Raw genomic sequence first — 23894 nt, 5'->3', positions numbered from 1 at the left:
GGGGGTTGGACTAGATGACCTCCTAAGGTCCCTTCTAACCCTGATATTCTATGATTCTATGACATTAGATCAACATCTGCTCCAAGATACTTCATAGTAAATCTGGAGTAATTCCATTTGAGTTAACACAGTTGCTCTGGACATAGGTGTAACTGGGAACAGAACAAAGACATTTGGTCCCTTGTTGCTCTGCTTTGCTATGCTTCATGAAACTTCTCTGTATTAGAAACTCTTAACTGAATAGAGAGAACATGTTGTTTTCTTTCTTTTACTCTGACACTTTAAAAAGCTGAGATGACAAAAAATGATTGTTAAAAATGGGAATCGCTCTAAACTCAGACCCAGCAGTCACCATCAGAAAACAACAGAGCTGTGGCAGACATGGAGGACACATGGTAATCCAGCCAGACATTCCACAAGCTACTCAACTGGCGTTAGTAACTACAGGGAGATTTTCACTTGGTTCTGCTTAACCCAAGCTGAATTACTATACTGACAATTGAACACACTTTCAGTATGGGAGCTGAAGCAGCTGTATTATTTCAAATGTCATCATTCTCTGTGCCTGAGGTATAATGCAGGTTTAGTTTTTCTAAAAACACCCCAACAGGGGCAAGTTGGACCCATTAAAACACAGCTGTTTTACACTAAACAGAAACTGAAGGAGAACTGTGGCAGCTGCATGAAATCTTTCTATTTGGAGGTAATTTGAAAAGCTTACTCTCTGTCCCCCAACCTCAGCCACTTTGCTATAAACAGGAAATGAAACATAGTTAATCTGAGAATTTAAATAAGGTGGAAAAGAACATTTTGCATAACAGTTCATAGCTACGGTAAATGTTTTGTTTATGTGAATGGCTCACTTGAGGCTCTCATTCTTAAGCAGTAGCTCAGCTCCTCTGTTCAAAAATTCGGGTAAATGCATCATTTATGTCTAATACACAAACACATACAGGGAATACATGATACTGAGGTATAGTTGGCATGAGTTTGGACTGGTCATGTGAACTCACAAGTGAATTATGAAGATCATCCAATGCTAGTGCTAATAAAACCTTTATGCACAACTCTTCATCCTATATTCTATGTAACATTTAGATATAGATTTGGACACGCACACACACACATACATGGCACATTACAGAGATAAAGACGAGCCACTAAATTTGGATTTGGAGCCAAACTTCCTCACAAATGAACCTCACATCTAAACACCCCAGGCCACTGCTTTCCGGAGCTCCCATTGGCCGAGAAGGGTGAACCGCAGCCACTGGGAGCTGCGAGCAGCTGTATCTGCGGACGCTCAGTTAAACAAAAAGAAAAGGAGGACTTGTGGCACCGTAGAGACAACAAAGGTGCCACAAGTCCTCCTTTTCTTTTTGCGGATACAGACTAACACTGCTGCTACTCTGAAACCTGTCAGCATCTCACGACCTGCCAGGGGCTTACCCTGAACAAGCCATAAACCAAGTTTGGGAACCCCTGCTCTAAATCGAAATGTGAAATGTGAAGTCATAGCCACTCAGGAAGGTGGCAGCAAAAGGTTTGATGATGAGAAATGCACAGAGTGTCATCACCAATAATTGTAGATAGGAAGAACTCCAGGGAAGACAGAGAGGTGCAAGTGAAGAGACCTGAATGTAACAGCTAGGACCCCCCCCTCCTCCAGTCCAAACTGAATTAGTTCCTGAACAAATGTATGGGCCAAATTCAGACAGAGTTGCACTTATTTGCACCCAGTCTGAATTTGGCCCTTTGAGTCTCATTAAGAGTTATATATGGAATGATATCAACCCATTTTCTTATGCTGGATCTATGAGATCACGCAAGTTCTCATTGCAAAGTTTAGTGGTTTTCCTAGCATGTTTGCATACACAGAATTGTGAGCATATCCAGCCCTTGTGATTATGCAGGTTCATGTGAGTTTAGATTGACCTTTTTCAGATGCCTTGGATATTTACAATGCTCAGTATATGAGTGCAGAAAAGGCAGGAAGGGAAGATTGTGGGGTTTGGCTGATCCAGTGGTTATCTAATATACAGAATCCATTAATACTATAGACATTTTATTTATTTATAAAATTCTTTTTGCACCTATCCCCAAAATACATGGGTGCTTCACAGCAATAAAAATAAATCTTCCTTTTGAAAGGGCCAGATCCTCATCTGGTGCCAATCACTGTACCTCTTTGAAGTCAATTTACACCTGCTGAGGATCTGGCTATGTTTGTGCTTGCCATCGTTAATAAAATCCTTTTGCGATTCAGTAGTTGTTTAAGTGCTTTTTTGCAAACATTGAGGGATAAGACCGTTATTCTTAAATGGATTAGGATCATTTAGATGGCTCTGGCCAAGAGATCACTCAAGATTATCCTGAAGGATCATTGGTAGACATCCTCTAGGATGTTCCTGCGTGAAATGATAACAGCTCTTCAGCACATGTGGCCCCTGGGTAACTATATCTTTGACACTTCAGTTTGTAGCTTATGTTTGTTGCCTTGGAAGAGGAGGGCAGCAGATGTATGTTACACGAATTACACTTCCCCTCCCACCCCCGCACTTCAATTTTTGTCCCGTTTTCACAAAACACATCTCCCCTGTTTAGTTACAGCAGAAGTCAAAGTGTACCGCATAATTCCAATGGGAGATTATGTACATGAAAGACCTGTCTTCTGTAGCTTTGGCCCTGTTGTTTATGTGAAAATCACTGCTATGTGATGTGCAATGGAAGGGAAAATACAATCTCTTTAACTTGACTGATACCTCTTTTAGATTGTGGGCTCTGTGGAGCAGGGAATGTCTGTTTTGTTTGTACAGCACTTAGCACAACAGCACTCCTGATTTCTCACTGGGGCCTCTAGGTACAACTGCAATGTTGGTATTAATATTATTAATAAGAATATAATCTTTATGTGTAACACAAATAGGTCCAGCTTTTCTGAACTTTGCTAAAGTTAGTGCAACTGTGTGCTTTACACCAGGAGAAGATTTGGTCCATAATCCATGGGTTGGTTCGTAAACAGAAACTCAAAGAAAGGTCACAATCAAATTGCAGAAAGGGGCTTTTCATGCAGAGGCCCCTGCAATATTTATGATATTTACAAAGATGCGGGGAAGGGGAGAAAGGAAAGCTGAATGCCTCAGAGCTAAAAATAAACAGTTTGAGTCACAAATATTAGCCTAATAAGAAAAAGTATGTTGTTAGTGCAATTTTCTCTGATCACATAGCACCGGAATAATGATCCACCTATACAAACAGTCTAATAAACACTGACATATTACAAGAAGATTGAATGCTGCATCAAGTGAGAGGAGAATCTGGTCTGTAGATGCAATGCAGAAAAACAATGCAGAAAAATTGTGTAGAAAAATCCCTTTGAATCACTGTGAAAATTTTACATCAATCTGTTTTTAGTAGAAACATTGTTAATTGTGCTATGAAAAATACAAAGGGCCAGATTCTCATTTATACTGAAAGGTCCCTTTATGCTAACGGAGCCTTAAAATGGGCAGAAATGATATATACACCTTCTTTAGGCCCTTTTACACTGCCAGAGTAGACTAAAGAGCCGTAGTGTAAATGAGAATCTGGTCCATATTCTTCATATGGAAGTGTGAAAACATAGCTTGGAAACCTTTGAGTGTACTGAATCAGTTATTACAAATTCATTACCAACTACCAAATGCACACTGTATTTTTTTTAAATGAGTACAGGACACCCTCCCCCCTTAAATAGGAATGATGGGCATCTTAGCTCTTAGTATTTTATTAATTGTTGAAGAAACTTATGTGGTCTCTACATAAATTATGTTCAAGCACTGGGAGAAACATAACAGTTGTTGGGCTATTTTTGTTGTTTAACAACATGCAAAAAAATCTCAATATGCTTGGAATCGGAGTCATAGATTTGTCCTTGAAATATAACACATGGTCTTTGAAACTTCACTGAGTTAATATGAAGTTGTTTTTCTGCATTGTAAAATAAACCCTTTTCAAAATGAAATTTAATAGTTGGGTATTAAGGAACCATAAGAAAAGCTTAAAAGCTATTTGTTATCTTTATGTTTATAGTATCTTGAAATGCATATTGAGATGAAAAAATATAACTTGATTTGTATAAAACACAGCCAAATACTGGCCAGTTTAACTGCATTTCTGTTCTCTGCAGCTGTTATTCCTAAATGGTACTGGAAGACCATGGGATAGAGTTAAGATAATGTGAGGCTGGTGAGTCATTTCACAAGGTGACATATAGCATGGATTTCAGTATACAACAGATGGCTTTTACTCTACAATATATTTATTTTTCACTCTGATAGAAATACAGTTTTTCACCTCCTGTATTATGATCAGTAATGTATTATAAAAATTTCAATAGGAAGTATAAATAGGAGATCGTAACATATGGCTTTCAGAGTATGAAATACAGTTTTTCCTATCTTATACAAATATTTCCACTGACAGTTCTTCATTTTCTATCCTAAAAATGGTTGTGCAGTCTTGTTGTGCACTGTTAAACAGCCACTGTGCTCCGCCCCTGCTATGAGGATGTTACTGGGTCCAGCCTCCCCTTCTGCAAAAGCAAATTGTGCCTCCAGAATGAACAGTAGGCATGAATTGGAGTAGTTCTTCCTCTAGCTACCTGTTTTGAGCCTGCAGTTAGATGGTGTGAGACTCAAGTGCTCACACTTGCCACTGAAGGGTGGGTGCTAATTCTGCAGCTGTAAATTGCATCCTCCTAAAGGAGGAGCCTTTCAGGCACACTTTAGATTATTGAAACACATGGTTGAAATTTTTGAAGAAGCTTAAGACAGTTAGGTGCTCAGTCTTCATTGAACTCCAATGAGTTTTCGGTGCCTAACTCCCCTAGGATTTTTTGAAAATCTCACCCTATATATTACATAGTTTTTTCTATGTTAAAAAAAAACAGCATTTCGGTTATAACATTGAACATTTGAATGTTAGGAAATGCCAGATTTATGGTTGCTCATGCAAGCTTAATTCAGCCCCTTTGTGCTTTGAACTTGTGCCCCAAACAAAGCAGGGATCCTATGGAAAAATAGTATGTTACCCTATAATTACTCTACTATAATGCATATGCAGTGCACAAGAGGGCAGAATTAAAGTTGCCCAGGCAACTGTAAACAGGGCATTTCCCAACTTTCAAGTGCTTGAGTTTGCAACATTAACAATATTCTTGTAGCATAGTTATTTTATATGTAATTATATTATGTGCATTGTAACAACTTCTCAGCATGCGTCTTAAGCAAAAGTCATGAGCTTGACAAAGGCATCACTTGGCAAAATTCTATGACCTGTGTTACGCAGGAGGTCAGACTAGATGGTCATAATCGCCCCTTCTGACAATAACATCTATGAATCAGCAGCAGCCTGAACCCTGAACCTTCAGTATCCCAGCACACACTGCTGCCACCTGACTAGCTAGCAGCAGCAGCAGCTGTGGATGAACCAGTGGGCCGAAGCACTGGATCTAGGGGATGGCCAAGGGGATGATGCGCCTGGCCCATGAATCTCTCTCTCTCCCCCTTCCCCCCCCCACGGTGGGAATTGGGGAACTTCCTGCCCCCTGAGGTCCCCCATAGTGGGACCAGGTGATGGGTCTGGGGGAGATTTATGGAGTAGATGGAGGGGAAGCTGCTCCTGGTAGGTGGGGGTAGGGGTTCCTGACCAATGTAGTGCCTCCAGAGGGGGACCTGGTCCATTGGGGTCTTATGCTGGGCCCAGGGGTGGAGAGGAGCCCAGCTCAGCTCTTTTTCCTCACCCCTAACGCTGCTCCCAGGTGTTCGCAATAAAACATGGGCTGCAGCAGCCTGGCCTTAGAATATTGGTGTTAGTTATTATTTAGGCAGGCTGCCAATGCTTTCTAAGGAATGCAAGCAAGAGAAAGAAAATAGTGATTTTTAACAGTTTATAACAACACAAGTCAAATGGAATTTCACAGAACAAAGACAAGGCACTTCTCCACCCTGAGAACATTTCCCCTGTTGAATATCAAAGGCCTGTTGTAAACAGTGGAGATTTAAGAGCTTCTCAAAGAAAAGAATCAAGTATATTTTATAATGGAAATTGTTAGGCAACCTAAATACAGGGTCACTTCCAGATCCCTCTATAATCTACAGCACTAGCCCACATTTTTAGACTAATGACCAGCACAATTTTATTTGAAAATACAAAACTAGTTTGAGTCCTAAGAACCCTTTCCTATCCCTGTTCTTCCAGATACATGAAACAGCCACACTGAGTACCTTTTATAATTTATATGAACATCTTAAGATCTTCATCTTAAGAAACTTCAAAAACAGACTCCAACGAGAGACTGCTGAATTGGAATTAATTTGCAAACTGGATACAATTAACTTAGGCTTGAATAGAGACTGGGAGTGGATGGGTCATTACACAAAGTAAAGCTATTTCTCCATGTTTATTCTCACCCCCACCCCCACTGTTCCTCAGAGGTTCTTGTCAACTGCTGGAAATGGGCCACCTTGATTATCACTACAAAAGGTTTTCTCCCCCCCCCCCCACTCTCCTGCTGGTAATAGTTCATCTGAAGTGATCACTCTCCTTACAATGTGTATGGTAACACCCATTGTTTCATGTTCTCTATGTATATAAATCTCCTCACTGTATTTTCCACTAAATGCATCCGATGAAATGAGCTGTAGCTCACGAAAGCTTACGCTCAAATACATTTGTTAGTCTCTAAGAAAAGGAGTACTTGTGTCACGTTAGAGACTAACAAATTTATTTGAGCATAAGCTTTCGTGAGCTACAGCTCACTTCATCAGATGCAGGTGCCACAAGTACTCCTTTTCTTTTTGTGAATACAGACTAACACAGCTGCTACTCTGAAACCTGTCATTATGCAAGGCACTGAATTTAGCCGTATGGAGTGGCAATCTATCAACTTCATGAAAAAACTCGTACAGATACAGACAGATATCATCTTCCTTTCCAAATGCAAACAGATGGACATCATACCAAAAGGACTGAAGGTAAAAAATCCATTACAATCTACATACCACAAAGACTATGCTGACTGCTTGTGCCACACGCTCTCAAAGAAACTGCGGAACCACATGATCAACATCCTCTACAGCAAACAGGGAAAGATTAAGAATGAGCTCTCAAAACTGGATACTCTCATAAAAAAACAGCCTTCCATACAAACTTCCTTGCGGCTGGACTTTACAAAAACTAGACAAGCCATTTACAACACACACTTTGCTTCTCTACAAAAGAAAAAGGACACTGAACTATCTAAACTACTACATGCCACAAGGGGCCACAACAGTGGTTCTCTTAACCCACGCAGCAATATTGTTAATCTATCCAACTATACTCTTAGCCCATCAGAAGAATCTGTCCTATCTCAGGGCCTCTCCTTCTGCCCCTCCACAAACATGATACAGTTCTGTGGTGACCTAGAATCCTATTGTCGACGTCTCCAACTCAAGGAATATTTCCAACACACCTCTGAACAACACACTAACCCACAGAGACCTTCCCACCAAGACTACAAAAAGAAGGATTCTGGGTGGACTCCTCCTGAAGGTCAAAACAACAGACTGGACTTCTACACAGAGTGCTTCCGCCGACATGCATGGGCTGAAATTGTGGAAAAGCAGCATCACTTGCCCCATAACCTCAGCCGTGCAGAACACAATGCCATCCACAGCCTCAGAAACAACTCTGACATCATAATCAAAAAGACTGACAAACGAGGTGCTGTCGTCATCATGAATAGGTTGGAATATGAACAAGAGGCTGCTAGGCAGCTCTCCAACACCACTTTCTACAAGCCATTACCCTCTGATCCCACTGAGGGTTACCAAAAGAAACTGCACCATCTGCTCAAGAAACTCCCTGAAAAAGCACAAGAACAAATCCGCACAGACACACCCCTGGAACCCCGACCTGGGGTATTCTATCTGCTACCCAAGATCCATAAACCTGGAAATCCTGGACGCCTCATCATCTCAGGCATTGGCACCCTGACAGCAGGATTGTCTGGCTATGTAGACTCCCTCCTCAGGCCCTACGCTGCCAGCACTCCCAGCTATCTTCAAGACACCACTGACTTCCTGAGGCAACTACAATCCATCAGTGATCTTCCTGAAAACACCATCCTGGCCACTATGGATGTAGAAGCCCTCTACACCAACATTCCACACAAAGATGGGCTACAAGCCGTCAGGAACAGTATCCCCGATAATGTCACGGCAAACGTGGTGGCTGAACTTTGTGACTTTGTCCTCACCCATAACTACTTCACATTTGGGGACAATGTATACCTTCAAATCAGCGGCACTGCTATGGGTACCCGCATGGCCCCACAGTATGCCAACATTTTTATGGCTGACTTAGAACAACACTTCCTCAGCTCTCGTCCCCTAATGCCCCTACTCTACTTGCGCTACATTGATGACATCTTCATCATCTGGACCCATGGAAAAGAAGCCCTTGAGGAATTCCACCATCATTTCAACAATTTCCATCCCACCATCAACCTCAGCCTGGACCAGTCCACACAAGAGATCCACTTCCTGGACATTATGGTGCAAATAAACGATGGTCACATAAACACCACCCTATACCGGAAACCTAGGGACCGCTATTCCTACCTACATGCCTCCAGCTTTCACCCAGACCACACCACACAATCCATTGTCTACAGCCAAGCTCTATGATACAACTGCATTTGCTCCAACCCCTCAGACAGAGACAAACACCTACAAGATCTCTATCAAGTATTCTTACAACAACAATACCCACCTGCTGAAGTGAAGAAACAGACTGACAGAGCCAGAAGAACACCCAGAAGTCACCTACTACAGGACAGGCCCAAGAAAGAAAATAACAGAATGCCACTAGCCAACACCTTCGGCCCCCAACTAAAACCTCTCCAACACATCATCAAGGATCTACAACCTATCCTGAAGGATGACCCATCACTCTCACAGATCTTGGGAGACAGGCCAGTCCTTGCTTACAGACAGCCCCCCAACCTGAAGCAAATACTCACCAGCAACCACACACCACACAACAGAACCACTAACCCAGGAACCTATCCTTGCAACAAAGCCCGTTGCCAACTGTGTCCACTTATCCATTTAGGGGACATCATCATAGGGCCTAATCACATCAGCCACACTATCAGAGGCTCGTTCACCTGCACATCTACCAATGTGATATGTGCCATCATGTGCCAGCAATGCCCCTCGGTCATGTACATTGGTCAAACTGGTCAGTCTCTACATAAAAGAATAAATGGACACAAATCAGACATCAAGAATTATAACATTCAAAAATCAGTCGGAGAACACTTCAATCTCTCTGGTCACTTGATTACAAACCTAAAAGTGGCAATTCTTCAACAAAAAAACTTCAAAAACAGACTCCAACGAGAGACTGCTGAATTGGAATTAATTTGCAAACTGGATACAATTAACTTAGGCTTGAATAGAGACTGGGAGTGGATGGGTCATTACACAAAGTAAAACTATTTCCCCATGTTTATTTCCTCCCCCCACCCCCACCGTTCCTCAGACGTTCTTGTTAACTGCTGGAAATGGCCCACCTTGATTATCACTACAAAAGGTCCCCGGGTCCCCCCTCTCCCTCCCGCCACCCCGCTCTCCTGCTGGTAATAGCTCATCTTAAGTGATCACTCTCCTTACAGTGTGTATGGTAACACCCATTGTTTCATGTTCTCTATGTATATAAATCTCCCCACTGTATTTTCCATTAAATGCATCCGATAAAGTGAGCTGTAGCTCACGAAAGCTTATGCTCAAATAAATTTGTTAGTCTCTAAGGTGCCACAAGTCCTGCTTTTCTTTTTAAGATCTTAAAAGAGATCCACACATTTTGCATATGGATACCATGTCAAACAAAGATCAACCTGAAGTATGTCTGTTCCCTGTAAGCAGACTGCAGAGCAATGCATATATTGTTTATAAGCCTTCTCAGAAAAATAACATATTTTTGAAAGTACAAAGAGAAATCTGGACAACATTTTAGCACTCCAGTGGGGGATTCTCTGAAGCTCCCAGTGGACAGCACCTGGGTTCTGCAACAGGGGTCAGATATGTGGGAAAAAAATCCTACCAGTGACAAATGAACTCTAGGCTACATTCCTTCTTCACTGTTTTATACTCTTACCTCCGATTCTTTGTAATAGCGCTCAGGGATTTCGTCACAGGCAATATCGATAAAGCAGACTTCTCGCTCAAGATCTTTGGCTTCATTGTCAAAAATCTGCAAGATTTAAAGAAACTTTAACTTTACAACAGGACAGTTCCAGCTGCAATAGTGTTTACTAGGCATTGTGAGGGGCTGAGCCAATGGCTTGTAGAACAGCAGAGCGCATAGTGCAGAGGGATCTGACCTCATGCTTGGAACGCTTGCAGCAGCACTCCATGTTCCACATAATGCCAAGTCATCCGCAGAATCCAGAGGCCCTGTACACGTGCCAGAGCACGCAACGAGGCCCAGGGGAGAAAGTGGGTGTGACCAAGGAGGCAAACAACAAGCAATACATTCCTAAGCAAGATCCAACTGCGGCTTAAGAGGAGTGTGCAGCAGCCATCGTTTTGGGGTATTTAATCACTCCTGCGTCAAGCCAGGAGGCATTGGACCGTACTTAACAGTACACCCTGCTTAGCGCCTCTTGCTGCTGCTCTGCTCAGTCCATTCCTTTCCATGTCACTCTGCACATCTTTGCAGGATCCAGCCCCTAGTGACTTCTGGGTAAAGCAGATATTTCGTCAAGGGATTATTATTTATGTTGCCTTCTCTAATTGTTGGGCCAGATATCACCATCGAGGGAAAAGCTGACTTTCCAGACTCAAGTTTTTTTTGTTCTTTCGAAAGAGTTATTAGAAGAGTTATTCTACTTTCGGGACAACGATGAAATGTATCTGTGCATGTGTATGAAATGAGACAAAGCTTCGACTCTGCTGTTATACTGAGACTCAGGATTCTGGCTGAATCCTACAGATTAAAAGGTTGAGGAAACCGTAAAGTCACAGGATAAAGTTCTGCTCTCAGGTGTGTGCATGAAGCTCCTATGGATTTAAATCCTTTAGGACTAGGTTTTGAAAGGCCAGACTCTATTTCTGCACCTACATACTAAGGGTGCACTTTTGGAACCACAATTATTTGCATGTACAATTTAGGCAATTTCTAACTACCTGACTGTGCCCACAAATCAACTACATGGGCATCTCAATGACATATGCTGTGTCTGCAATGTTTTGTTGGCACAAAATGGTGGCCAGGGTAAGGCAGTCCTAAAGCCAGGAGAGCCATGCATGCACATTCAAGGACAAGAACTGGCCAACACTGTGTTTTACCTGAGTAGTACCATGCTCTACAGCTAACATTTTCAGGAATTATATATATCCCTTGCTTGAAAAATAAATTTAATGAACATATAAAAAAGTTAATTCCATTTCATTTCAGCCCAGTGGGACAATTAATTTGATATAAGGATACAAAATGCAGCGCTACTCAGTAGCCAGACTGCCAGTTTGGTATTTCTTCAAGAAACATAACTATTCAATATACAGCAGTCATAATGAAAGAGGGACTGGAAATGGGCCAGTTTATGGGAGGAGGTTGAGCTAGGCCAGTTTGTAAATTCTTAACAGGTTGCTATTAGTAACACAGGTAAGAAACTTTCTTAAAAATATGTATTTTAATCCGACATTGTCCATTCAGCTGTGTACTTGAGATATTGAAGGCTCAATCTTCGAGTAGTACCTATAAATTACACACAATTCAATTTTTTTCTCGCTTTAAAAAAGTTAGAAATAGGTCAGGTGGACAGATTTCTGGAGGCTGTTCAATTAAATCACTGGCCTTTGCTAGACTGTCAGCCAAGTGAAAGGTTAGAAATGGACCTAAAAATGTACAGTCTTCAGAGGGTTAATTTAGGAGGAAGAGATTATATCCCTCTCCATCTCCATTAGTCCTCCACCTCTAGAATTTGGCACTAGAACACAGACCATTTCCTTAGCTCCAAAAGTTGGCTGCATGACGTCCTGGCTCCCCATTACTAGCCCAAGTTGTCATCTAATCATTGGTCCATGTTCTTTTCTTAGAATGTCCTCACAAGATTTGCAGATAGAGATTTAATCTCTTAGTTTTATCAGCAGTGGAAAATAAGAAGTCATTAGAGCACAAGATTGATTTCTTTTTTAGGTCTAATTCTCTTATTGCCCCGTCTAGCCAAATACTCCAGGATATTCTTAAAGCACACAGGGGGGATGGTTTGATTGCTTTTGCAATCAAAATTAAGAGGCTGGAGAAATTAAAAAGTTTTAAAAAAAGAGATTAAAGCCCACAAAAAGAAACATAAGGCTCCCAATCTGTGCAGCTCTATTTGCAAGTGTGCAGAGAGTGACTGACAAGAATGCTTTGTATCCTTCATAATAAAAAAGAAATTGTAGAAAGGCTGAATGTTAAATATTATTAAATCTGAACGGTCGTTCTGAGAGAGAGAGAGAGTGCACACTTTACTGCAATATTCAAGCATCTGTGCAATTCCATTTTCCAAGAGGGATGAAAACTGCTCAAGAGAAGTTTCCCAGTCAGACTAAATCACCCCCAAAATAACAGAAGAACAGACAGTAGATTTTAATCGGGCTATTTTGTATCCAGATAAAGTCGTTTGTTTAGAACGAATTTAAATGCCAAAAAAACCCAACAAAACCCTGGGACAACGTTAGAAGAAGATGCCCAAAGAAAGATCACACAGGGCACTGAAACCAAAACAAGTGCTTTTCAATTTACCCCCATTTCTTTTCTTTCTACTATGTAATGCGAGCTCCACCACCTTTTCTCTCCCAGGCTTCTGGCTCAAATCTAGCCCAGGTTGTAGTGACTGTCAGTTTCTGCCATCTGACAGTGAATTCTTAGGGTATGTGTTCACTGCAGAGTTAATCTGGGTTACCCTCCCACCCTGACACTTGGGTGGGAGCACCTGGGTTATCCCAATTTGGGTGTGAGCAGCTAGACTACAAAGCCATACAGTTGTACAAAGCCATACTCAAGTTTGCCCACTTGATTGCATCCACACTGGTTCTTCACTCACTCAGGTGAGAAAGTAGGACTTCTGGGGTCACGTCCCATGGTTCTTTGTGCTGCTTTAAACAGAGCTGATATATGATTCTTTCTTACTGAATTGTGAGGGTACTTGTCTGCCTACATTAAAAGCTTGTCTCAAAGGTACTTGTCTCAAAGGTAGAAATTCTGTCCCCATAATTAAGCAATGGGGTTCACTTTAGAAATCACAATTTGATAGCACAGCATAACTAACCATATACCAGCTTTCATGCTGAAAAATTTCTGGCATTTAGCTAAACAGTGATATACAGAAGAAAGATTTCAGTGCTCAGATAAGGTATTAGATCCTGGGCTTGGTTCTCAGTAACACTGAGACCCCTTTATAGTGGGTATATCTGTATGCCCATTTTAAGGCCCTTTCACATGGCCAGTGTCACGTAAAAGAGCCCTAGTGTAAGTGAGAATCAAGCCTTCCATGAACAGCACTGAGTCTCTGTAATTGAATCAGGAACTGAATGTTCCTATCGCTACTACTACTTCATAAGCAAAGCCTGTCCTAGCTCCAACTCCATGCACAGTAATAAATAATACTGTACAACCTATGCACAAGGGGGACAAGGTAGTATTTCCTAACCACTAGGCATTTAATTCTCCCTAATAACATTGCATTAATAGAAAAATAAAAAAAGATTATGGGCACAATCCTCATCTCCAATCCGTCCCCTTTACGTTGGGTGAAAGGGCCAGAGCAGTATAAAGGGGCTCGATAAGCCGTGATCTGGCCAAGGGAGGATTCCCCCAGCACAGGAATGGCAGAATCCAGACAGGCCCTCTTCTGGGGAGCCCCCTCGCAAGCCCTGACACAGGGGACATGCCAAGGGCAGGGCTTTTGACAAAGAGGGGTTTGGGGAGTGGAGCTGCAGTATGCAGCACTGTGGAGATTCTGAACAGCGCTATGCCCCACAGGCAGCTGGAGACAAGCTGTTGTAACTGAGGCCCCCAGAGCAGCTCAGGATCAGGAGGGCACAAAGGTGGCTTAAAACCATCTTAGCCCCCTCTCCCTCTGAGCTGTGTTTTCTGTGCTGTGCCTCTTAGGAACTCAGGAGACAACCTCTCCCTAAGCGACTGTGATTTTAGTTAACTCTTCAGGTCCTCAAGCTTTTATGTAGGCTTTCTTTAAAATTGCTGTTTAAATATAAATAAAGTAACTGAATCTTATTATCAGGCCGCATGCAAAGAAATTAACTAGAGATAATGGTAATCGCCTGGGCTATGACAGAATGGTGATAATTGGCAAACTGAGAAAGGGATTAAATATTTCCCTACATTTCATTTCAAGCAGATCCTCTACCACCAAGGAAGCAATCATGTTGTCGGCCTCAGTGCCTGATGACAGTTCCCTCCACCAGCAAATAACCTCGGAGATATATCAGACTCTCATCTTAATAACATGCATATTTTAGTGCAAGCTAAACCCAAATTGATGAGTTCTCTTTTATAAGGCCTTAATACCCCCTACAAATCTAAGCTGGAGAACAGAATTTTACTAGGCTTAAGCAGGAATAGGCATCCCTATTATGGTACTTTTGGAATACTCTGCTTTGCCCTGAAAGTTAAATAAACTCAGAAAGCTCCTGTCTATGGTTTAAGCCCCGCTTGCCTGATTCATTTGAGTAATCCCACTCAAATCAATGATATAGCGTAGAGTGAGCAGGATTTATCCCTTAAAAACTCAGTCCTGAGGCAATTTCCTGCAAGATCTCCCCATGCAACTTGCACAGACACTCAGGAGATTGCTAGAGCCCAAGTGTTTGGAGATGTGATATGCCAGGCATGATTACCAGTAGGATGGCTCAGTTCCATGAGTTGTGTGTGATACTCCTTCGGGGAGGGAGCCAAGGGTGGGGAGAAATCATACAGAGTCCCTGAAACTGCAGATTGAATTAAACAGCATCCATTTCATTTACAGCAAGTGATAATGCAAACTAATCCAACATAGGAGGAAAAGGGCAAATACATTTGCTGATTGGGAAACTATTGAAGGATTAGGGGTAGGAGCCAGATCATTTTAAAGGCAAGGAAATTACTCTAGTTTCCCCCTAAAAATAAACTGATGGTGAATTCTTTTTCAGACTGTAAGTGAGTGTTTCTTTTAGAAAGGGAAGAACCCAGGCTCTACCATGCTGTATGGTTGACACTCACACCTTTGCAGGGAGGCCAGTACAAGGCCAACACAGCACTTAAGTCCCATTTAAACCCTCAAATTAAACTTAAGTGGGATTTAAGTGGTGCACTGGCCTTGTGCTATACCTCTGCACAGAGTGAATTTCACCTTATATAACTAAAGCCTAAATGATATACGAGAACGATTGAACAACGTGTAAGTATTGTAGAGTGCACTTTCATAGATTCAGAGGCACGCAACGTGCAACACTTAGGGCCTTATTTTCAGATGTGCTAAGCAGCTGTAATGTCAGATGGAGTCAATGGGAGCTGTGGCTGCTCAGCACTTCCGTAAATAAGGCCCACGGTATCTCAAGTTGGGCACTCAAAAAATAAGACACGCAAAATTAGTGGCCACAGTTGAAAAATCTGGCCTTGAAGTTTATGAAAAACTCGGAGCCCTTTGAAGGGAAGATGCTATAAGCATGATTGCGTGCACATCAGTCTCCCCAAGACAGCTACATTTACATGTCTTTCCATTCCTGTTTTCATTCATTTATAACTTCCCTCGTTCAGGTTGAAATACTCCAGACCTGATAGCTGCCTGAATTGTGTTTTTTTTTAAGTTTGAGCAAAAGCAGTTCAACAATTTTTTAATACAAGGAGCATAAAAAATAAACATATTCCCCATTAGGAAAAGAAATCTTGCAGAACAAAAGTTCTAGTACCAAAATGGCTCAGGAAAGAAAACAGAAATTGGGCCTAGAGGATGAGTGTGAGTGAGCACTCCAGTGAAAACTGGCTTTTGATTTGATCAATTAATAACCCATTGAAAATGACTCTCTTTGCATTCACAGTATATTTTATGCAGAGTTTTCTTGCTCATAAAGTGTACACTAAGGAAGGATGCATTGTATCTATCTGCATGGCTCACTTAGTTATGCTTTTTATTAATTATTTGTATTATAACAGAGCTTAAAGTTTCCATTGTGTTGGGTGTCATACATACACATAGTAAGAGACAGCCCCATGTCATCTAAACAGACATGGCAAAGGGTGAGAAGGGAAACAGAGGCACAGAGAAACGAAGTGACTTGTCCAGGGTCACACAGCAGGCTGGTGAAAGAGCCAGGAATAGAACGCCTGATTATTAGTCTAGTGCTCTACACATTGGACCATACTGTGCAGTAAAAATGCTGTGAGGGGGGATGGTGAATGTCTGCAGGTGCCCTGGCCTCATTATCTGTGCACCTAGAAATGTAAGAGCTGAACAGCTCATGAGTTTTGCAACACAGAAGCTCCTGCCTCTGGATCTCATAAGATGTGGGATGGGCTGTTTTGGTGCTAACTAGGTTCTCTTTCTAAGATATGTATTTTATTCTCGGCCATGAAATTTCTTCTCAGCCAGCAGCAACACCTTCCTTTAGTGTACTTCAAGGGATGAGCCAGTTAACTACAAAGCTAATTGAGCTGAAAATGTAGGTGGCCTGTATGTGTCAGCTAATTTCCACCAACTATGTGTTATGCTTTATCTGTAGTACATTGTGTAAGATGGTTTACTTGATATAAATAACTTCTGAGGACTCTAAGGCATACACAAAGAAATACAAATTACTACAAGACACGATGACAGGATTTCTAAGGCAGCAGGAAAAAAGTATGATATGCTGAATTACATGAGGAATAATAAAAAGAAAAGGCGGACTTGTGGCACCTTAGAGACCAACAAATTTATTTGAGCATAAGTTTTCGTGAGCTACAGCTCACTTCATCAGATGCATTAATAGATGATCATGGGCTGTGTTGTGATGGATAAAATAAGTGGTCAATGTTAAGGTTACTGGCTTTTGAGTGCTTCACTGTGCAACCTTAACATTCTCTTAAAAATGTAAGTGTTTTCAAAGGAATAATAATTATTGTTGTTAAATGTTGCTCTGGGAAGTGTCAAATATGGGGTCATAACTGTGGTGCAGCCAATATTTCCCCAGGCCCAGAGAATGAGTGTATCAAGGCCTCTCTCTAATTGTATTACCAGCCATGTCTCCTTACAGCCAATTACTGGATCTGCTTCCTACCCAAGACACAAAAAAATGGGCACAGGCCCAAACCACTTAAGAATTGCAGAAGATTGTATCTAGTGCAGAGGTGGGAAAACTACAGTCTGCAGGACCATCTTGCCCAGCCCTTGAGACCCCAGCCCCTCCCCTGCTGTCCCCCCTCCCCTGCAGTCTCAGCTCGCTGCGCTGACAGTGCTCTGGCCTGCCACTCCTGCCGGGCAGCGCGGTGGCAGGGCTGGCTCTGGCCAGGCGGGGGGGGGCTGCGAGCTCCTGCTGCTGAACAGCATGGTAAGGGGACGGGGAGTGTGGGGGGGGCGCTGGATTCGGGGCAGGGGGTCCCAGGGGGCAGTCAGGGGACAGGGAGAGGGTGGTTGGATGGGGCGGAGCGGGGGGGGAGTTGGATAGGCATGAGAGTCCCGGGGGGCCTGTCATGGGGCGGGGCAGTCAGGGGACAGGGAGCGGAATGGTGGTGGTTAGGGGTGGGGTTCCAGGGGGACGATCAGGGGACAAGGAGCAGGGGAGGTTGGATGGGTAGAAGGTTCTGAGGGGGGGCAGTCAGGGGCGGGAAGTGAGAGGGGGCGGATGGGGGTGGGGCCAGGCTGTTTGGGGAGGCACAGCCTTCCCTACCCAGCCCTCCATACAGTTTTGAAACCCCGATGTGGCTCTCGGGCCAAAAAGTTTGCCTAGCCCTGATCTCATGTCTACTACTGAAACAGAAGGGAACAAGTTGTACCATCCTTATGCAGCAGTTGGTTTTGCTCTCCCTGCGAGTACTGTTTTTTTAATATATTCTAAAACAATGTGTGCTAACTACCCTGACCGGGCTCACTTGCTCTAGCTGTGTGCTAAAGTACCAACAAGCAAGTTGGCTTCCATATATTTATTTTCAAGATGTTCTACACAATTACCACTCCCCACACCTCTTCTGAATCCTTATGAATATTATTGAATTAGCTGAACTTACCAAAATGGAATGAGGCCTGAACCCCAATTTTGCCCTGGGATTTGACTCCTGACTCTGTCCCCAATTCCCTGCTTTGGTTTCTGACTCCCAACTCTGACCACTAGGCTTGACTGCCCTCATCCTGATGCTCATATTGATAAGACCAGGATCCGATAATGGAGACAGGATTCCAGCCCCGTACAATAGGTTCAATATTTTAAAGCTACAAAGGGGTCACTATTTGGATAACTGTGCAGAGAGCAACGGAACTGCTGGCACTGATGTTGGGACCTAATCTCTGTAGGTTTATAAAGAAGTAAGCCCACTGCCTGGGCAGATTTTCCCTCACACCAAGGTCCCTCTGCAGCTGCAGATTTGTCAGTCTGCTGCAACCAGCCCTGCCATAGAACCTGCCTCCCTGAAATACAACATTTTGGGGGGATTTTAGCTGTAATTGGCACTCTTCCTTCACTTCACAGGGCGGTGATTCCTTAGCAACTGCTAGAATGAAAACTTTCGTCTTTATTTATTCAAATATTCTCGTTACAGAATCCTTTTCATGGCTCAACATTTGTTATTTTTTTTTCTGTTCCTTGGAATAGGAACAGCAAGTGCTTTGATAACGGGATTGAATAGGTAGTTTGTTTTGCTGAAGCTTCTCCAGTGCCTTTGTATCTTTTGCTGAAATTTTGCCATTTTGTTTTCTTTCTTTTTTATTTTAACATTTTTAGCTGAATTTAGTACTTTAGGAAGGAGCCAGACTGGGAGTTCTGAAGCCTCAAGTCTCCTATTCATTCAGAAAACAAGCACAACTGCCTGCCAACTCTGTAGGAGAAGGACCACTTCTAAGGGATATTTAGTTTCTATGGCCAGCTCTGTCCTAACCCCTTTCCTGAGACCACCAACATACATCAATTAGCACTGGTTGGTGTGGTGGATTTTGTGATGTGGGTTCCTGTCCATTAGGAAGTGAACTGAGACCACAAACTCCTTTCACATAGATTTAAAAGCAGCCAGACTAATGGCTGTTGACCACTCATGAGCTGAGCTAGAATTGAATGAATGCCCTAGACATAAAAAATTCCCTTCCTAATAGCAAATATATTGGGCTATTCCCTGGCTCGCTATTTTGTAACTTCTTACACCAAGAAGAACCTCATTGACTCATACTATCCTTATGCCTCCTACAGCAACAGCACTCTTGGACGACTATGTACTCTTCTTTCTAAAGCAATGAAAACCCATCCCAGCCACTCTGAAGCTAAACCAACACACCTATCCTGATTCTTTGCACTTGGGCTTGGTCCTACTCATATATTCCCTACGCAAACAGAGCCCCCATTGATCTGAATGAGAGATTGGACCCATAAAGCATAAACCTAAAATGAGGCCATACAGATTTTTATAATACCAGCTAAATGAATGCTTGTTAACACTCAACAAATGCTTTTATAAGGTTGTATGAGGAGAATGAAGATTGCTAGGCTGGTTTTGGCCCCGGGAATCTCTCATACCCCAGTGGAGTGCATTGCCAACCCATATGTTAGCCTTGAATGAGTCTGAATATGTAACTGGAGCTATGCTGATTTGTGTTTGTAGTGCATCCTTTATCACAGCCTACCACTCCAGCAGCGCACACAAAATATTAATACCTGATTGTATCAATAGTCAGAGCAATCCTATTCCTCTCTATATAGACCACCAGGTTTTTGTTTCTTCAGGTGCCCATTAGGTGATTAAAATACTTGGTTTAATTAAAAAAACTCACCACTTTAAAATAGTATTCTAATTTTTTGCCTGTGAATTTCCTTTTTAAAACCTTGACAACCAGCTATTTGCTGGTCACCACTCCCACATCCTGGTTATTTTCATTAAGTTCATTAAGTTGTTTTCATTAAGTTTCACCAAGATGTCCAGAATACATCTATCGATCTATAGAAGTCCCTGAACATCCCCAGGCAATTCAGAAGTAAGCCTGTAAGGAAAATGGTGGGCGGTGGGGAGGGGGAGAGAGAATGTTTAACTGGAGAATTAAAAATTTTATGAAACAAAACCCAAGACGGGGGGTTATTTTGGTACTTTGAGGAAAGATGTGTATGTATAAATAGTGGTATAACTTTGCAAAAAGGATTGTAAATATGAGCATTTCATTTTTTCTATTAAAAATCTGGCACAAAGCCTACACTCTCTAACTTGTGATTTCAATCTCCTTGGATTGGCATAAAGCCAGAACTGTTGGCTAATTTCCAATTTAATACCACAGCATCCGATAGCAGCTTGTGTCAGCATTTCCATTATGAACCTCTGTTTTCTGAGGTTTGTAATTTGGCTTGAAAAAAGGTTAGTTAAAACAAGCCCAAATTTAAAAATAAAATAAAAAACCTGTTAATTTGCTTGAATGGGAATTTTGCCTGAGTAAGGATTGCAGGATTTGGTTTATGTTGCAATACCTGTTCACCCAGGATAATTATCTACCTGGACACATTGCACCATAGCCACCAATGTCTTTAAGTAGAGGCAACCCCATTTGAGATCATGGAATTGCACCTATTTATACCAGCTGTAAATCTGGCCCATTGAGCATGAATGAGTGACATCATTGTCTGCCATGGAGTGAACTTCAAAAAGGTAGTTGTATATTTACAGCCTTCCTCTCCCCTTTTTATCTCTTTGTCAAGCCCCCACTATTAGTTCACCTCATATGAAGTGTAGTTTATTTAGATTTATCCTGCTATCCAGTGCACCACACTCCCCCACTACTATTTACCAGTGAATGGTTTTTGAATACCATCACATCTGTATGCAGGACCAGGTACTGGACTTGCCGTGCATGGCCTCTCTACTATTTGTTGAAGTTTTAGAAGTTAGAGGCAAGATGATTTTGTCTGGTTAATAGCTCTGTCATGATGGGCTCAATTCTGTTTTCCATGAAGCCTGTGTGTGCGCTTGGGACTGACTATTTGTAAAGGTGTTCAGCACAGGGGTGCTGGAACTATTTGTATAGTGGGGGTACTGAGAGCCATTGAACCAAATTGTAAATCCTGTATATGATGAAAACTACTTCAAGCCAGGCGGTGCGGTAGCACCCCTCGTTCCAGCACCTATAGTTCAGCAAGGCTTGGGCCCTCCATACCATGTGACTTTCAGCCTGATCTCCCTGCATGTTTGCCTGTGTTTGTTAGAAGAGCCATTAGGTGGGGCTCTCTTCACAATAAAGAGGTTTAATTGAAAACTTGCAGGACCCACGTAAACAGTGCAATTAATACTGTCAAACATTATCAATATAGGACAGATAAAGTTGTCCCTAAAAAGAACCTATTCTGAGATTCAGGCACATTTTGCAATGATGTATAATAAGAGGTGCTCGTAATTATCATATTTCTATTTTATAAATGTTCATCAAGGCTAAATTAGAGTACAACTGAACGCCCGCTATTAAGGTTATGTTTTGCCGCACAACTTTCCTTCAAATAGAAACGAACAGAAGTTCACTCTAGCCAGAGTTCCATTTCAGGATTTAGTGGAACTGCGCTATATCAGGGTTTGCGATAACTAGATTCCACTTTATTAAGTAAGAGAGCAACCAAAAAACTAAAAATAAAAAAGCAGAACCAAAAACAGCTTCGCTTGTCACCCTCGTATTTTAGGTAAAACCTACAACTGAATTTTACTCCAGCTGCATGTTTCTTTATATGGCAACAGATACTGCAAAGTTGCACATTAAAAAGGAAGGAGCATATTTTTAGAAGCATGATGTAACACTGCACATTCAATCACTTCCCAGGGTTGCAGAATTAGAACTCATAAGTTAGAAAAGATTTCCTATCTTTAAATGATGACACTCCACTGTTTTGAGGCTAAATATTGAGCAATATGTACCTATTAGCCACATATTTTTAGCATGTTCTGACTATTAATTTGTCGAACAATACTGCTGTTAATTGATCAAATACTGCTATTATTCCTCTGCATAAAGGGTTATGTGCACAATAGCATTACCTCTGTGCTGTAATTTGACAAATGCTCAATTCTGAAACAAGGTGGGTGAGGTAATATCTTTTATAGGACCAAAATTCCGTTGGTGACAGTGCATTCTGTTGGAGAGCGAGGAGCACATTGGAGGTATATTCTTCTCTTGGTCCACAGACATTTATTTTTGTAGCTCCTACTGCAACAACGTTATTCAGAGTTATACACACAAAATGTGGCCCATTGAGAAGATACCACATCCTGTTATTTTTAAAGATGAGTATGCCTCTAAATCTTTGCTACCGTCTTGTATTGCCCTTAAGAGGCTATATGTATTCTTGCTAATAAATGCTCCACACCCCTCTAACAAAAGAAAGAGTATCTTGTTTTATTATTCCACATATTAAAAACTTTCATGGTATTCTTCAGTGTAACAAACCAGTCACCTTCTTAAGGGCATAGGTTTTATACTACAAGCAGCACAGGGTGGCAAGAAATTTATAAATAATTCTTTTCTATTGTGACAACTGTTCAATTATTTTTAAGTACTGTACCTTTTGCTCCCCACTATCACCAACCAGGCAGTAAAATTCACTGACCAAGTATCAGGAGAAATGTATTCTTGCATAAAAAGAGAAGTCTGTCAAAGATAATGAGAATTCTGCAACCAATATGAAAAGCCCAAGGAAAGTGAAACGTCTTTCTGCGACTCACTCATTTATTTTAATAGCATCTGCCCACCCTACAAGTTTGCCCTAGCCTAGAGTAACTTTCCCCGGCCCTGACAGCATGTAGCATGCAGATCTAGCTTAAAAACAGCTTTTTGCTAGCTATGCATGTCACACTCTGTTCCTTCCCTTCATATATTTTTATTACCATTTAATGCTGGTGTATATTTATAACGAGGTTGATACCAGCTTTGAACTCACCCACAAACGGACTCATGTGTAGCTGTCTGACATAGCTTTGGTAGACAGCAAAAACATGCAGACAGAACAATGAGAAGTATACATCTGAAAGGGTCAGTAATTCTGTTTTCTTTGCGTGTGTGTGTGTGTGCATGTCAGAATGTTAAGGCATCTGATTCACACTTGAAACATCCACTTGCTATAATTTGACTTGTATTCTGGAGAGAATGTATTAACTTTAGATTATAACAGCCTAACCATTACACGTAGCTGTGTGCAGACCTGCCACTGAAGCTCTGTGTAAAAAAAGGTGAAACAGTTTGTTCTTGAAAACTTATAATGTTGTTCTAGACCAAGATTTAATTAATTTATATACACTCCTTGGACAACCTGTAAGAAACGGATGCAATATAAATTGACTTTTAATAAATGGATTATGGGGGTGGAGATTATTTAATGGTTTAATATTATTTCAGCAGAATTGATACAGGTCTCAGCAAAGCAAGGAATTCACTATCAACAGATGTCATACCATTGCTTCTAAAACACAAAGCTCATTTACGAATCAGGGAGCAAATAGAGGTGGCTTCCCCTGTAGCTTCTGTAGTGCACAACAACGAGAGATGTGTGAAACAGGTAACATTTTTTGCATAAAGGTTTTGCCATTTCACTTTGAGTGGCTTTGTGCAGGTTTAATTTCTCAGTGACATTTTACAAAAAGGTTATTTTTGTACTGAAAAGTTCAGAAAATCTGAACTTCCC

At 41.7% G+C, this 23894-nt stretch overlaps 1 protein-coding gene across 1 annotated transcript in view; it reads right to left on the bottom strand.

Moving 5' to 3' along the window:
* The window catches only part of PITPNC1 (phosphatidylinositol transfer protein cytoplasmic 1), a gene marked incomplete at its 5' end in the record, with an annotated part of 205859 nt that overhangs the window by 37555 nt on the left and 144410 nt on the right, over positions 1-23894 (bottom strand). Inside the window, 1 exon segment of the mRNA XM_084647485.1 lies at positions 10186-10281. Coding sequence (XP_084503611.1) covers positions 10186-10281 — 96 coding nt within the window.

The sequence above is a fragment of the Lepidochelys olivacea genome, assembly GCF_965140295.1.
Source record: "Lepidochelys olivacea isolate rLepOli2 genome assembly, chromosome: 14".
NCBI lineage: Eukaryota > Metazoa > Chordata > Testudines > Cheloniidae > Lepidochelys > Lepidochelys olivacea.
Note: the sequence above shows the minus strand (reverse complement) of the source record. Positions and strands in the feature narration are given on the sequence as shown.